Here is a 15,562-nt window from a genome sequence, read left to right on the forward strand (position 1 = left end):
AGATACTTAGTTCTTATTTTTTGAGAAAAAGAGATAGGCCAGCTCACCTGCAGAGAAAATAATTTCCTACCTGCCCTCAATTATTGTTTCATTCAGCCACTCTTTACTGAGAAGTCACAATTTGCCAGGCACCGTGTTGGGCACTGAGTTTAAGGAGAACACCAGAGATAGGTAGTATTGAGCCCTTTAAGGATTTTTAATAAAAAACAGGCATACACAGGACTTCCCTGGTGGTCCAGTGGTTGAGAATCTGCCTTCCAATGGAGGGAACGTGGGTTCGATCCCTGGTCGGGGAACTAAGATCCCACATGCCTCGGGACAACTAAGCCCGCACGCCACAACTAGAGAGCCCATGTGCCGCAACTGTTGAGCCCATGCTCTCTGGAGCCCATGCGCCACAACTAGAGAGAAGCGCGTGCACCACAACAAAAGATTCCTTGTGCCACAACTAAGACCCGATGCAGCCAAATAGATATTAAAAACAAAAAAACAAAAACAGGCATACAGGATATACCTCAAGCCAGAGTGCCTTCCATTGCCAAATTTTTACATTATTGGCCAGATAATGAGTGTTTGGTTTTTTCACAGAGGGACATCTTGCCATACCTGGAAACCTTTTATGTAGGTGTTGGAGCTGACATTTCTCTTTTTTGTTTTCCTGCTTAACATGACAGCATAAAAATTTCCCTTTATTAGTAGAAATACGTTTAGAAATCTTTTTTTTTTTTTTAATCAGTCATCAATTTTATACACATCACTTTATACATGTCACTGCCAATCGCCCAATTCAGCACACCACCATCCCCACCCCACCGCAGTTTTCCCCCTTGGTGTCCATACGTTTGTTCTCTACATCTGTGTCTCAACTTCTGCCCTGCAACCTGGTTCATCTGTACCATTTTTCTAGGTTCCTAGAAATCTTAAGTGAAGTATAACACACATGCAGTAAAGCACTCATATTGTAAGTGTACAGCTCAAATAATTTTCATAAACTGAACACTACTGTGTAATCAGCAAGCAAATCAATGAACAGAGCATGACCTGGCCCTGGAAGCTTCCCTTCTCCTCCCCATCTAGTCACCATCCTGACTTCTAACAAAATAGATTTTTTTTTGCTTGTTTAGCTACAAATCCTTATAAACCCAATCCCCCCGCCCCTCCCTCACCAAAGGTAGAGTTTTATTGTCTTTTTTGTAAGGTTTTATTATATAGTCATTATAAACAACAAATAACTATAATAAAGTCCCTAAGCAGCATTGCATAAGGATATAAAGAAGAAAGTCAAGATCACAAGATTATCACATAATTAACCACTGTGAACAGTTTGTGTGTGTCCATGTCCTTCATGTTTTTCTATTGAGTATATAAAATTTTAACTTTTTATTGAAGTATAACATAATAATATACATACAATAAAGGGCACTATCCTTTTTTTTTTTAATTTAATTTTATTTTTGGTCATGCCATGTGGCTTGCAGGATCTTAGTTCCCCGACCCAGGCATCGAACCCTCACCCTCGGCAGTGAAAGTGTGGAGTCCTAACCACTGGACCACCCGAGAATTCCCAAGGGTACTATCCTTAAGTGTGCAGTTGAATGGATTTTAACATAAGTATAGACCCATGAAACTCATATGGTTGATCCCTAACTTATCTTAGTTGTTTGTAAATTACTGCAATTATAAACGAGACGAACATCTTTGAGAATTAAACTGAGTTTTCATAGTATTTATTTTCTACAAATAAATTTCTGCAAGAAATTATCAAGCTAAAATTATAACAATAGCTAGATTTGATGTGCACCGTTTCATTTCATCGTCATGACAACCCACCGAGATAGGGACAGCTGCCGTGCCCGGTTTATACGGGAAGGACAGCTTGGGCCTGACTTACTGCAGTTGCTCTCCTACGACTCTCATCCTTTGACTGCAGCTTCTGTCCTCCTCCTGCTCTCTCCCTCCTCCTTATCTGTGTCCCTCATCTCGACCCCAGATCAAGGAGCTGCAGCTGGTGCTGGCCGAAGCACATGACAGCCTCCGGGGCCTGCAAGAGCAGCTCTCCCAAGAGCGGCAGCTGCGGAAGGAGGAGGCTGAAAACTTCAACCAGAAAATGGTGCAGGTGGGTGGTGCCCAGGGCTCTCCTGCACCTACTGCAACCTGTCTTCCCTGAACCAAACCTTAGCGGCCCATGGGTCTTCAGAGGCAGGAATGTCAGGGGAAACCTGTGTCTTCTTGCCCCATGCTGCACTGGTGCTTATGCATTAGCTGTTCTGGGCTGGAATCCTGGGCTTGTCGTTGACTGTGTGACCTCAAGCCCATTCTGTCTCCTCTCTGGGCTTCAGTTTCCCATCTATGAAATATTGCCCCGTCAGAGTTGAAAATCTGTATTAGAAAGGCCGTAGGCCTGGCTGGTAATCAAGATGGTAGCTCTGCTAGTAGAAAGCATTTATTAAGCCCTTACTGTATGTCAGGGCACTTGCCACACATCATGTCCTTTAATCCTCATGTTTTCCCCTGTGAAGTGTGTCCCCATTTTACAGGTGGGGAAACTGATGCCCAGAGTGCTGAAGTGCTTTGCCCAGGGTTGCACTTGCAGGGCAAGGTGGGGCTGGGATTCTTTTTGTTTGTTTGTTTTTAATATTTTTTTGTTATTTATTTTATTTATTTGGCTGTGCCAGGTCTTAGTTGCAACACGCAAGATCTTCACTGCGGCATGCAGGATCTTTAGTTGCGGCATGCAAACTCTTAGTTGTGGCATGCATGCGGGGTCTAGTTCCCCGACCAGGGATCGAACCTGCCTGGGGCCCCCTGCATTGGGAGCGTGGAGTCTTACCCACTGGACCACCAGGGAAGTCCCTGGGGCTGGGATTCTAATCCAGGTTATTGGCTCCCTCTGAGCCATTACACCGCGTTGCTTACTAAGGTATTAATGCTGTCAGCCTTCCTCACCCCGAGCATGCCCTTTGCTCTGCATGTGGGTCACCCCTCCCTGCCATCATTGCTCACCCTCCCAGGTGCCTCAAAGAATGTGAGAGTTCATGTGAAACATTGGTTCCCGGTATGGGCTCATTAGATGATGTCATGGTTTTTATAATCAGACAGAGCCGGATTCAGATCCCAGCTCTTTCACTGATTGTTACTGTGATTGCTGCTGTTTTTATGAGTCTCTCTCCCCTGGAGTAGCAGAAGGCACTGTTTATTTCAACACAATGAACTGCTAGTGGCGGAATCCCTGTCAGGGGTCACCACCAGGCACTGCCTGAAATTTCCTCTCGGCCCTTGTGTGAGGCCTGGAATGGGGTGAGTTAGGGTCCCCTAGACAGCTGGGGTAGCTCACGCTCTTGTCCCCCTTGCAGCTGAAGGAGGACCAGCAGAGGGCACTCCTGCGGCGGGAGTTTGAGCTGCAGAGTCTGAGCCTGCAGCGGAGGCTGGAGCAGAAATTCTGGAGCCAGGAGAAGAACATGTTGGTTCAGGAGTCCCAGCAGTTCAAGCACAACTTCCTCCTGCTGTTCATGAAGCTCAGGTGGTTCCTCAAGCGCTGGCGGCAGGGCAAGGTTTTGCCCAGCGAGGGGGATGACTTCCTTGAGGTATGGTTCCCCTGGGACTGGGACTGGGGTGGGGTGGGGTAGAGGAGAGAGGACAGGAGGGACATAGCCCTGAGTTGACATAGCCCTGGGGCTCAGATACGAGGCATCAGCTTGCAGCTTCCATCCTTGCATTCATTCATTCATTCCTTCAGCATCGGTTTGTTGAGAACCAGCTCTTTACTGGGTGCTGTGGCAGATGCCGGGGAGACCATGGTGAAGACGACAGACTCGGTCCCGGCCTTGCCAAGAAGAAGTCTGCTTGGGGGCCAGTAGGTCTTTAACACCTCTCCGGTATTTGTTGGTTTCCCTTTTTAACAAACCTGAGTCTTGAGCTGGCAATAGGATATAGATGCGTTTAATGATCTGGTTTTGTTGTTTTTGCGTTATTTGCAAATATAGTATATATTAATGGTTTTTACTCTTTTAAGGTACAATTTATATACAGTAAGGTGCACACATCTTAAGTGTACGGCTGATGAAGTTTTATAGTATACACCCTGCAGATACATAGTATAGCATCACCCAGATCACAATGAGCACATTTGCAGTGCTCCAGAAGGCTCCCGGGTGCCACAGGTGATATGCCCACCCCAGCAGTCAGCACTATTCTGACTTCTTACACCATGGATTAATCTTGCCTATTCTAGAACTTCATACAAGTGCATGTAGTCTTTTGTGTCTGGCTTTTGCTTAATATGATTCTTTGAGATTCATCCACATTTTACCTATAAAAGTAGTTGATTCTTTATTGCTGCTTATTTTTCACTTATGAATATACCTATTTTATTTTTAATGTTACCTTTGACAATGATAATGGACACTGGCTTTCCATTTTTAGTAATATCAACTTCCTTTTTTAGATATGTTTATTTAACTAGAAAGGGTAGGTTGACTTAAAAGCATTACTGATAGTACAGGTAGTATTTGGGTGTGGCAGGAAACATGACGAGTGGAGCTTTGGGAATGTGTGAAGCTTGGGAAGGACTCACGTGGCCCATTTGTCCCTCAGCCTGTGCAGGACCCTTTGTCCTCAAATCTCCTTCCTCCTGTCACGATCAGCACACTGACATTGCTAGGAGAAGGGGGCATGTAAGGACGTCATACCTCAGTCACACCCACCTGAGTTGGCACTGCTCACCTTGGCCTTGGCCTTTTAGGTACAGGTACCTCTGCCCTAGCCCAGGCTTGGCCCTTCTCTGGTTCAAGCTACTCATTCCAGAGCCAGTGGGGACCAGTGGCAGTCCCCATGTAGCCCTGTCAGGGGTCCCCCAGAGTAGCCTGAATGTCCCAGGAACAGGGGATGGTGGTTAGACCTGAATCTGTAGCAGGAGTTTCCTCCCCGACCCCCAGTGGGGCTCATAGGCCGCCCGCCTCCTCCCCAAGGGCCTCTAGAGAGAGTTGCTGACCATCTTTAGATGAACACATTCCCTGCTGCCCTCTCCCAGGAATGTCTGACCTGGAGGCACCCCTATGAGAAGCACCTGGAGAGCCCCACATGGCTGCCCCTCGAGCTTCACGCTTTGTGACACCTGGGGACTCTATTTGAAGCCGCTGTCTGCTTTAGGACTGTCCCTCCTGTTTGGAAGTCCCACACAAGCCTCTGGATGAAGCCCAGTTTGTTTGTTTTTTAACAACTTTTTCAGAATTTATTTTTTTATATTATAGTAAAATATATTGTTCATAACATAAATTTTACCATTTTAACCATTTTTAAGTTTACAGTTCACTGGCATTAAGTACATTCACATTGTTGTGTAACCATCACCACTGTCCATCTCCAGAACTCTTCATCTTGTAAAACTGAAACTCTTACCCATTCACTCCTTATTCCCCCCTCCGCCTGCCCTGGCAACCACTGTTCTCCTCTCTGCTTATATGAGTTTGACTTCATTAGATTCCACATGTAAGTGAGATCTTGTAGTATTTCTCTTTCTGTCTCTGGCTTATTTTGCTTAGCATAATGTCTTCCAGGTTCATCCATGTCCATGTTGTCGCAAATGGCAGGATTTCCTTCTTTTTTAAGACTGAATAATATTTCCTTGTATGTATATATCACATTTTCTTTACCCGTTCATTCATAGACACACACTTAGGTTGTTTCCATATTTTGGCTACTGTGAATAATGCCACAATGAACATAGAGAGATCCAGATTTCATTTCCTTTGGATATATACCCACAAGTGGGATTGCTAGATCGTATGGGAGATCTATTTTTAATTTTGGGGGAAACTTCTATACTGTTTTCCATAGCTGAAGCCCACTTTTGGCTGCTAGGGAAGATGTCCCCCCCCCCCCCAAAAAAAATGAATTGCCTTCAGGCCACGTAGCCTGATTTTAAATCAGGTTGTCTCAGGCAAACTCTCCATATTTGGTGAAAATCTTTCTAGCCATTTCAACGTACTGGGATAACAGAGAGAAACAGAAACTTACTTTAGGAAAAAAATAAGGTGTAACCATAGAAAATAAAATAATATACATGCCTATAATAAATAGAAATATACATACTTACTGAGATAGACGTGATAAGAAACATAACCACCCACACTGTAAAAAATACATATATACATAGATATAATGATATAAAGCCCATGTGTATAAAATACATATAAACAAGTACATAATAAAATACAGATAACCATATAAATAACAAACTTGATGTACATTCATACTTTTAAAGAATATGTGTGTCCACACATGTAGAATTAAAGCTATATATATGAATGATGACCCTCGTATATTGAGTATTTATAGTGTCCTGGCACTGTGATAAATGCTCTGTTTGGATAATTGCATTTCACTTCTACACATGCCCTATGATGTGGAAACAATTATTATCCCTATTCTACTGCAGATAAAGATCTTTGATTCCTTGTCCTCAATTCTGAAATCCAGAAGCTCTGAGAACTGTGGTTTGTTGGGTCTAACTCAGTTGGAAAAAATTGACCTGACATTCATTTGGCAGCAAAACCTTTATTTACCCCATTTCCTGTTAGTACTCACATGTTTGAAGGGGAAATATTGGTGTCCACAAGCATAGGGTATCTCACCAGATGGGGCTGTTTTACAATATACAGTGTAGGTATCATATTATCTTTCTAAATCCCGATTAATTCTGAATTCCAAGCACACCCAGCCCAAAGAATTTCAGGGAAAGAACTGTGCACATATACAGATAATCAAAAGTCAGTATGTTTAGATACTGGTGACCAGGGAGGGAACTGGGTATTTATTCACACAGGCCCTGCTCCACCCCACATATTTCCAGCCTCAGTGCCTGCCCTGAACCCCAGAGACCCTTCTTCATTTGATTTCACCACACTCTCTTGGTTTTCCTTCCACCTCACTGGTTGCTCCTTCTCAGTCTCCTTGGCTGGACCCTCCTTTTCTCCCTGAACTGACCCCTTAACGTCACAGTCCCGAGGGCTCAGCCCTCAGGCCGCGTCTCTCCTTGACCTTCACCTGCCTCCTTGGGGAGCTTGTCCAGGCACTTGGCTTACATGGCCTTTCTTGCACATTGCGAATCTATCTAGAATCTATAGAATCTGACCCAGCTGCACTGCCTACCCCCTCACCACCCCCATCTGAGCCATCACCACTTCTCGCCTGGATAATCACCGTAGCCTCCTAACTGGTCTCCCTGCCTCTGCCCTTGCACCCTTCCACCGAGCATCTTCTATTCAAAGCAGGGAGGTACCAGGCCGCGTGTACTCCACGTGGATGGTGCCCCCTGGTGTTGTGCAGTATGGAGCTCTGTTGCTACCCTGTAAAGTATCTCAACACAGCAGCTAGAGTGATCTCGTACAACTGAAAGTCAGGCCAGTGTCACTCCTCAGCACAATCCTCCCCTGGCTCCCATGGCACCCAGAGTAGAAGCCGAAGTCCCTGCAAAGCCTGTTCAGCCAGCCTTGGTCCCCGTACCTCTCACTTCCTCCCTGGCTTGCTTTCTCTTCCTCAAATAGATGTGTTCCCATCTCAGGGTCTTTGCATTTGCTGTGACCTTAACCTGGAATTCTCAACCTGCACGTATTCACATGGCTTATTCTTTTACCTCCTTCGGGATTTTGCCCAAATACCACCTTCTCTCTAAGGCTGTCCTTGACCACCCAGTGCAGCACATCCTGGCTCCTTTCCCAGCTCTCTTTTTCTCCATAGCACTTATTATTATGGAACATTCCATATATTTAATGATGTTTCATGTGTCAATATTTCACATATTTGTTTGTTTTCCTGCTACTGGAATGGAAGCTCAAGGGGACCAGGGCTTCTGTCTGTCTTGCTCACTGATGTATTCCCAGCTCTGAACACAGGACCTGGTGCGTGATAGGTGTTCAATAAATATTTGTCAAATGAATGAATGAATGAATGAAATGAATAGTGAATGAGCACCCACTTCTTCTGCTTCACTCCCATCATGAACTAGACCCTGGTCTCCTGGGCTGGCTCTGGACTCCTGCCCAGAATCCATCAGCAGCAAACCCCTCCGCTCCCAGGAAGGGTCCCTTCTGCCCACCCAAGCCTCTGGTTGCCCTTATCTATAATTATGAGGGTGCCTTGTGGCCCTTTATTCCAACCACAGTGCCTACCTTGATAACATAGCTATTTTTGAGTAGCTCTCAGGGATGCCTCATGGTCCTTGGGGCAGAAGAGATGGTGTGGGGGGCAGAAGGGTCTGACTCTCCAGCTGTGCTCCTTGACCTGGACGGTGCCCAGGGCTCAAAGTTAAAATCTGGGAAATCAGTGCCCAGCTGGGGTACTTTAGGTCCATAAACCCCCATTCTTTATTCCTGCCTGGCTGTGCAGCCCACTTTCTATCTGGGCCACTAGCCTGTATCCCCTCCCCCTGAGGGTCAGACCCCAGGCATGATGCCCTCCTACCCGCTATTGAGTGTGGTTTTGAAAAAACAGGTAAATAGCATGAAGGAGCTGTACCTGCTAATGGAGGAAGAGGAATTAAACGCCCAGCATTCTGATAACAAGACCTGCACGGGGGACAGCTGGACCCAAAACACGGTGCGTTCTCAGCCCATTTCCAGTCCTGTCCTGTCCATTTGTTCCTTTGTCTGTTTAGTGATCACATCTTGCTGCTTTCTGACCCCAGTCCTACACCAGGCACTGGAGCGGCAGAGGGTTATTGCTTGGTCACTGGCCCCAGATGCTCAGTGCTATGGGGTATGTAAGTCACCCCAGGGCAGTGACAGAGGGTCAGATGATGGACCGTGGGGTCTCAGGTGAGAGAGCAGTTAATTCTGTTTGGAGTATAGAGGATGGTATTACAGAGAAGGGGTCATAGGTGGTGGGTTTCGAAGGATGAATAGGAGCTTGCCTAATAGAGAATAGGGAAAAGGCCATTCTGTACCAAGAGAACTGTATATACAGAGATGTGGCAAGGTATTCTGAGTCTGGCTGCTGCTTGGGATGTGCATAGTGGGGGTAAGGACATCAGGCTAGAGTGAGTTGTATGAAGAAGGGCCTTGTGGCCTAGGATCAGGAACCATCAAATCAAGCCACGGGGTAGTATAGAGCAGTAGGGTCAGGCTCCCAGGGGCACCCACAGTAAGCTGGGTTACAGGTGGGAAACAGGTCATGGGCCCAGAAGAGAAGACTGGGCCCAAGTCGGGCAGTCAGGGAGCTTCCGTGGTTCAGACTCCCCCATCTGGCCTATGGTGGGTCAGAGAAGGCAGATCTTGGGCAAGGAGAAAGACGGAGGCCTAGATGCTGCAGAGCCTCAGAGAAGCCAGGGCCCAGCTCAGATTTAGGTTGAATAATTGCTGTAACTACAGAATTTTGTGTTTTTGTGAGACTGGGGCATGTGTCAGTCTAAGAGGTGGTCAGGGCTGGGCTTGTTATGCCTGTTTTATGGGGAGATGACCCAAAGAGGTCGTGGGACTTGCCTGAGGCCTGGTAGAGTCCCAGGCTGGACTCTGGATGAGTTCCCAGCCCAGCCTCTCCTCCTTGCCGCTCCGAAAGCTCCTGACCCAGGCCTTGCCCCCATCTGCAGCCCAATGAGTACATCAAGACACTCGCCGACATGAAGGTGACGCTGAAGGAGCTATGCTGGCTGCTTCGGGATGAACGCCGTGGTCTGACTGAGCTTCAGCAACAGTTCGCCAAGGCCAAGGCCACCTGGGAGACAGAGCGGGCAGAGCTCAAGAGCCATACTGCCCTGGTGAGTCTCCCACCTGTCAGAGACATCCCCCTCCTTGTTCCCCTCTCTGCCAAGGCGTCAGCTGTCAGACTGGGGAGGAGGATGCCCAAGCCATGCTCCTAGAAGCATAGGAACCCCTTCACTTACCTTGTGGCCCAGAGAGGGCAAGAGACTTGCCTAGAGTCACACAGCAAGGGTACCAGAAACAGTGGGAGCTGAAGGTCCCTGGGCTAGGGAAGGCAGGTGAGGGACTGGCAAAGGAGCCGTGGGGACATCACAGGCGCCTCCGCCGCACCATGAGCTCACAGGTGAGGCCGGAACACTTAAATGCCTGTCTGCACCTGGTGACATCCTTCATCCTCACACCCACACTTCTGCTGCCTGCTGTCCTCATAAGGATCCCCTTAAGCCCCTGCTACCTGACTCTGTTTTGCTCCCTCCACCCAAACTGGGGGACTCCCCTCCTTACAACCCAGATGATCAAAGGAGCCTTAACCAGGAGTCCTGGATATTTGGTCTCTGCTGTGTGCCTGGAGGCAAGGTGCTGCCCCCCACTCTGGCCTGAGAAGTGAGAGGATGGGCTTCCTCCCACTCAGAGAGAATGCTCTCACCACCCCAACCCCTACCCCACGCCAGAACTCTGCAGGGCCCAGCTTCCTCCCTGCTGCCCCTGCTGCAGTCTGCCTTCCCAGGCATCACAGGCCCCTCAGAGGTGGGTACACTGATTATCTTTGTTGGGCAAGTGACAGAACAGGCACAGAGGAGTTAAGTTTCTTTCCCAAGGTCACCCAGCTAGTCAGTGGCAGACCTGACCCTCACTCCCCAAACCTCTGCCCTCCTGGCTCCTCATGACCGTGATCCCACCTTCTTCCCAATTCTCAGACTTCTGGCTTCCTGGTGCCACCGTTCTCTCCTTCCAACCCTCCCTGCTGATCTCACAGCTCCCGCCCCACCTGCACCTTCCACAGCGTCCCCTGCTCCCACTGCCCCCCCAACCCCAAGCATTCCAGGTGTCCCTCCCGCCATGGGAATCTGACCACAGCTTGGGGGTGTGGGGTACATTGATTCTATAGATTGCATGTTTCCCTCCTGCCCCCCAAGATTTGGGCCAAGACAGCCATCACGCTCAGGTGATTCCTGACCACATTCTTTTTTTTTTTTTTTTTTTTTTAAGTGTATGTCTGTATTATTTTAAATTTTTATTTATTTATTTATTTATTTTTGGCTGTGTTGGGTCTTCGTTTCTGTGCGAGGGCTTTCTCTAGTTGTGGCAAGCGGGGGCCACTCTTCATCGCGGTGCGCGGGCCTCTCACTATCGCGGCCTCTCTTGTTGCGGAGCACAGGCTCCAGTCACGCAGGCTCAGTAGTTGTGGCTCACGGGCCCAGCTGCTCCGCGGCATGTGTGATCTTCCCAGACCAGGGCTTGAACCGGTGCCCCCTGCATCAGCAGGCAGATTCTCAACCACTGCGCCACCAGGGAAGCCGTCCTGCCCACGTTCTTTATGTGACTGTGCATGTCCCCCACTAACCGTAAACCCTGGTAAACATGGGTAAGTGTTGATGAAATATCCTGAGAAGCAATAACTAGGAACCTCTGCCATTCTGTAGCTATGTGACCAGGGACAGATAACCTCTGTGAACCTCTTCCTCCGCTGTAAAATATCGAAAATGTTGGTTATCTTGCTGAGTTTTCTTGAGGGCACAGGTAATGCCTGAAAAGCCCTTAGCACGGAGCTTGGTGTGTAGAAGCTGTGCTACACAAGCCTTGCCTTTGAGAAAAGTTTAGTTCTAACTGAGGAGATCAGTGAAGGTTCCTGGGTGAGGGGTCCTGTGGGGAGAGCACCCTCCCCCCTGCCCCCTGCTGATGCCCGGGGAGGGACGAGGGAGGGCAGAGAGGAGGGGCCTCCTGGTGCCAGCCACCCAGGTTGCTCTTCTTTCCGCAGATGGAGCTGAAGGCTGGGAAGGGGGCTGGGGATCGGATGGGGCCCGACTGGAAGGCAGCCCTGCAGAGGGAGCGGGAGGAGCAGCAGCAGCTCCTGGCTGAGTCCTACAGTGCGGTCATGGAGCTGACGCGGCAGCTACGGATCAGCGAGCACAACTGGGGCCAGGAGAAGCTGCAGCTGGTGGAGCGGCTTCAGGGGGAGAAGCAGCAGGCGGAGCAGCAGGTAAAGGAGCTGCAGAATCGCCTGAGCCAGGTGAGGTCTGTCCCAGCCCAAGACGGCTTAAGCCACAAGGGGGAAGTTGCTATAGGCACAGACCAGGGGGAAGACTCCTTCAGGTAGAGATGGATCTGTCTGCTCGGAGACTGCAGTAGGGACCAGGTCTGCCTCTCTGCCAGTCTCACAGGCTTGCTTTCCGCTGTGTTCTATTCTGAAGCAAGCCGTTCTCAAAGATGGCCTCTGTTAGTGTTGTATTCATAGCCTCACAGCTTAGCAGTTTCAGTGGAAAGAGAGTTTTCCTTTTCCACAAGGCTCTGATCTGCCAGGTATGAGTCACGTGCCCACCCCTAGAACCTGCCAAAACCTCGGAATCAAGAGGTTTCCCATGAAAATTAGAGTCCTCTGACCAAAAGGGGGAAATAGGAAAAACAGTCGTTGACCATTACAGCCCCACTACAGTTAACATGCACCTAGCTTATCAAGCTGCTATGCTCCACTGTGACTTTTCCCTTTGTTTATTTTTTAGTTCAATTGTATAAGTCAGGACTTCATCTTTATATAAGACTCAAACATTACAAAAGCATACTCCAACCCACTCCCTCCCTTTCTTGCTGTTTAAATTTACATTCAGAGATTTTAAAAAATCACTAATTGAATGCTAATGTACATATTATTTACACTTTGCCTGTTTCATAGAGAGCTGTTCATGACAGAATGCAGAGGCCACTCTCATTCAGTTTAATTGCTGCTTAGCATACCTAGGTGGAGATACCACTTTGATGTCATTCAGCTGCCGCTTAGCTGATGTAGCTGTTGCAGGCGTTGTAGCGTGAATTAACATGGTAATAACAACTATTACCGCGCTTGATATAATGACACTGATAAGGATGCCTGTAAGTGGTTGGTTTCATGATCATTTGTCAAACCCACTCCGTTGGTTCAGAGCTGCTGCCCACTGGGAAGGTGGCTCTGAGTCCATGATCTGGGTCATCTGGGCTGCAGAGTGGAGCCTGGGGAATGGCCCTGCACAGAACAGGGCCCTGCTCACCATCTTTGCCTGCACATGACCATCTTCTTTACTCTTGCCCAGCTGCAGAAGGCTGCTGACCCTTGGGTCCTGAAGCACTCAGATCTGGAGAAGCAGGACAACAGCTGGAAAGAGGTGAGTGGGGTGACAGGCTGCCCATGTGCTGTGCTCCTGGCTACACTGGAAAGTCTCTCACTTGTGGGGAATGTGACAAGGAGGATGCTAATCCTGTCCCACAGGTCACACACCCTCACCCCCTTGGGCTCCTCAATCCTGAGGTCTCTACTTCATGGTTCCAGCCTTGAGACCTGTAAAGAGCCCCCTGTTAGCTCCATCTTTCCATGCCTGGGACAAAGGCTAGGTGTTTCTCTGTGTTTCAGTTGTGCCTTTCTCAAAAGCAGAGCCTCCAAAGAGCTGTGTGATCCTGGGCAAGTCACTCTCCCTCTCTGGGCCCCAGTTGCCTCACTGGTAAAATGAGAATCACGTTCTCTGCCTTAGCCCAGCCCTGGTTGTGGAGATCAATCAGTGAAGTTTGCTTCTAAGCCTCAGGTGCACTGTCTGTATAGACACACACCGAGTAACCAAACAGTGAACATATGGGCCCTTGCTCATGACAGCCTGAGGAAGCAATAAAAGCCAATTCTGGGGAAGTGAAGCAGGAGAGGATTTCATTAGGGGCTCAAGAGGGCTGGTGATGCAGGGTCAGAAAACTGGTGTAGGTCTCTGAACCAGGGTGGGGCAAACCCCAAGCAGGACCTCAGGTCACTGCTTTCACCTTCAGCTGAGCAGCGACCACTGGGTGCTTTGTTGCTGCCACTACATTCAGAATAAGTTCTAAATAGAGTCTCTTTCCTTGGGTCCTCTCTCGGACCACTGATTGGCCATGCCTGGATCACATACCTATGTGTGTGTGGAGAGGGGGTAGGTGCACTGTAGCCAGAAACTGACCACTGAGCATTCTAGATCAGTGCTGACGTCACTCCTGCTCTACAAGAGGAGACTCATGCGTGGGGCTCGGGGCCAGCTCCCACAGTGGCCCCCTGTTACCTTCCCTCTGTGTGCTAGTGGCCAGACTGACCCTTTCCTGTCTCTCTTCCATGGCAGACACACAGTGAGAAGATCCACAACAAGGAGGCTGTTTCTGAAGCTGAGCTTGGGGGAACCGGCTTAAAGAGGTGCTAGCAGCCCCTCCCCATGCTCCACTCTGCAGCCCCTCCCCCTGCTCTGCCCCCCCCCCAGCCCCACCCTGCAGGCTGCCCTGCCCCTTTGCCTCTCTTCTCTTCCTCTGCCACTGCACCTCAGCTGAATTGGGAGAACACTGGGATATGGTTTCTAAAGATTTTTTTTTTTGATGTGGACCATTTTTTTGGTCTTTACTGAATTTGTTACAATAGTGCTTTTTGTTACAATAGTGCTTCTGTTTTATGTTTTGGTTTTTTGGCCCGGAGGCATGTGGGATCTTAGCTCCTCCACCAGGGATTGAACCCGCACCCCCTGCATTGGAAGGTGAAGTCTTAACCACTGGACCGCCAGGGAAGTCCCCTGGGATATGGTTTTTATGGAACCCAAGCCACTTAGGAGCTGGGAAAGTTTGGGTGATGGCAATTGTAGCCTGTGCTTTTTTTGATTCTGGGCGTGGAAAACTGGGGCCCCAGAATATCCTAGCTGGGAAAGCAACTGTTTAGCTCCTCTTGGGGTTCTTCCTGTCCCTGGAGTTGGGAGAGTCCAGCTGGACATCTATTCCTGGGACTAGTGAGCAGCGTCCTCTGGGCCCAGCCCTGTGCTATAGCCAGGAAGACCCCTAGGGCTATCAGGACCATGTCTGCACCATTAGGAAACCATTATGAAAAGATTCAGGGTAACAGAACCTCCCAGGGGCCGTGCGAGTAGCGTGAAGCCAGGTGGGCCCCGGGATAGGAGGGTGGCTCTGGAGTCATAGTGTGGGATTTGAATTCCAACACTGTCATTTCTAGCTCTGTGCCCTTCGGCTGTACTCCCCATTTCTACCTACTGGGATAACAGGAACTGCCCCCTAGAGTTGTCGGAGGACTGAATGGTCTGACGTGTGCAATGTCGTCACGTATGCCCGGCACTTACAGTCATCAGGCAGCACACGTGCCACGTCTGGGCTGGAGATTAATGGCGTCCTAGATTGGGTTCCCTCAAAAGTAAACCTTGAGGCAAGGATTTGAGTGCAAATGGTATATTTGGGAGGGGATTCCAGGAAAAGCCTGGAAGTGAGACAGGGAAGGGAAGGCACCATGAAGGAGGTGTTATCAACCAGGATACACGTGGGCAACTGGAGCTCAGCTCCACAGCACCTCTGGGAGCCAGAGCAGAACATGAGTTCTCCCACCTGCGGGCAGGGAGGCTGGTACCAAGCCACCAAACCCCGCTTATTGTTTGTTGAGGGCTGTGTCTAGGGCCATAAACTATGTGAATTTCTAGCTTCCTGTGGGTGGAGGCCAAGTGTGCTCCTGCAGACAGAAAAAAGCCCTCCGGTGGAGAATGGCAGGTGCTCAGAGATGCAGTGTTGAGTGTGTAGGTGTGAGTGTGGAGGGGACGAGGGGCAGGGCACCTACAGCGTCTTCCGCAAGAGGTGAGCAGGACCGTCATGGTCCGTCTCCCCACTGCCCCACCGCCCCC

The 15,562-nt window shown here is 49.1% G+C and overlaps 1 protein-coding gene across 3 annotated transcripts in view; it reads left to right on the forward strand.

Annotated features, from left to right (window-relative positions):
• MTCL2 (microtubule crosslinking factor 2) overlaps positions 1 to 15,562 on the forward strand; it is a 72,524-nt gene that overhangs the window by 41,930 nt on the left and 15,032 nt on the right. For 2 of the 3 annotated variants that reach the window (XR_009497744.1, XM_059898522.1), the window contains exons 7-13: positions 1,991 to 2,116; positions 3,354 to 3,584; positions 8,491 to 8,595; positions 9,584 to 9,751; positions 11,674 to 11,925; positions 12,980 to 13,051; positions 14,021 to 14,091. Coding sequence is in view for 2 of the 3 variants with exons in the window: in XM_059898522.1 (XP_059754505.1) it covers positions 1,991 to 2,116; positions 3,354 to 3,584; positions 8,491 to 8,595; positions 9,584 to 9,751; positions 11,674 to 11,925; positions 12,980 to 13,051; positions 14,021 to 14,091 (1,025 nt within the window). In the remaining variant the exon portion in view is untranslated. The remainder of the gene's footprint in view (positions 1 to 1,990; positions 2,117 to 3,353; positions 3,585 to 8,490; positions 8,596 to 9,583; positions 9,752 to 11,673; positions 11,926 to 12,979; positions 13,052 to 14,020; positions 14,092 to 15,562) is intronic. The other variant, XM_059898523.1, reaches the window with a different exon arrangement.

Source organism: Balaenoptera ricei, chromosome 15 (genome assembly GCF_028023285.1).
Source record: "Balaenoptera ricei isolate mBalRic1 chromosome 15, mBalRic1.hap2, whole genome shotgun sequence".
In the NCBI taxonomy this organism is placed as follows: domain Eukaryota; kingdom Metazoa; phylum Chordata; class Mammalia; order Artiodactyla; family Balaenopteridae; genus Balaenoptera; species Balaenoptera ricei.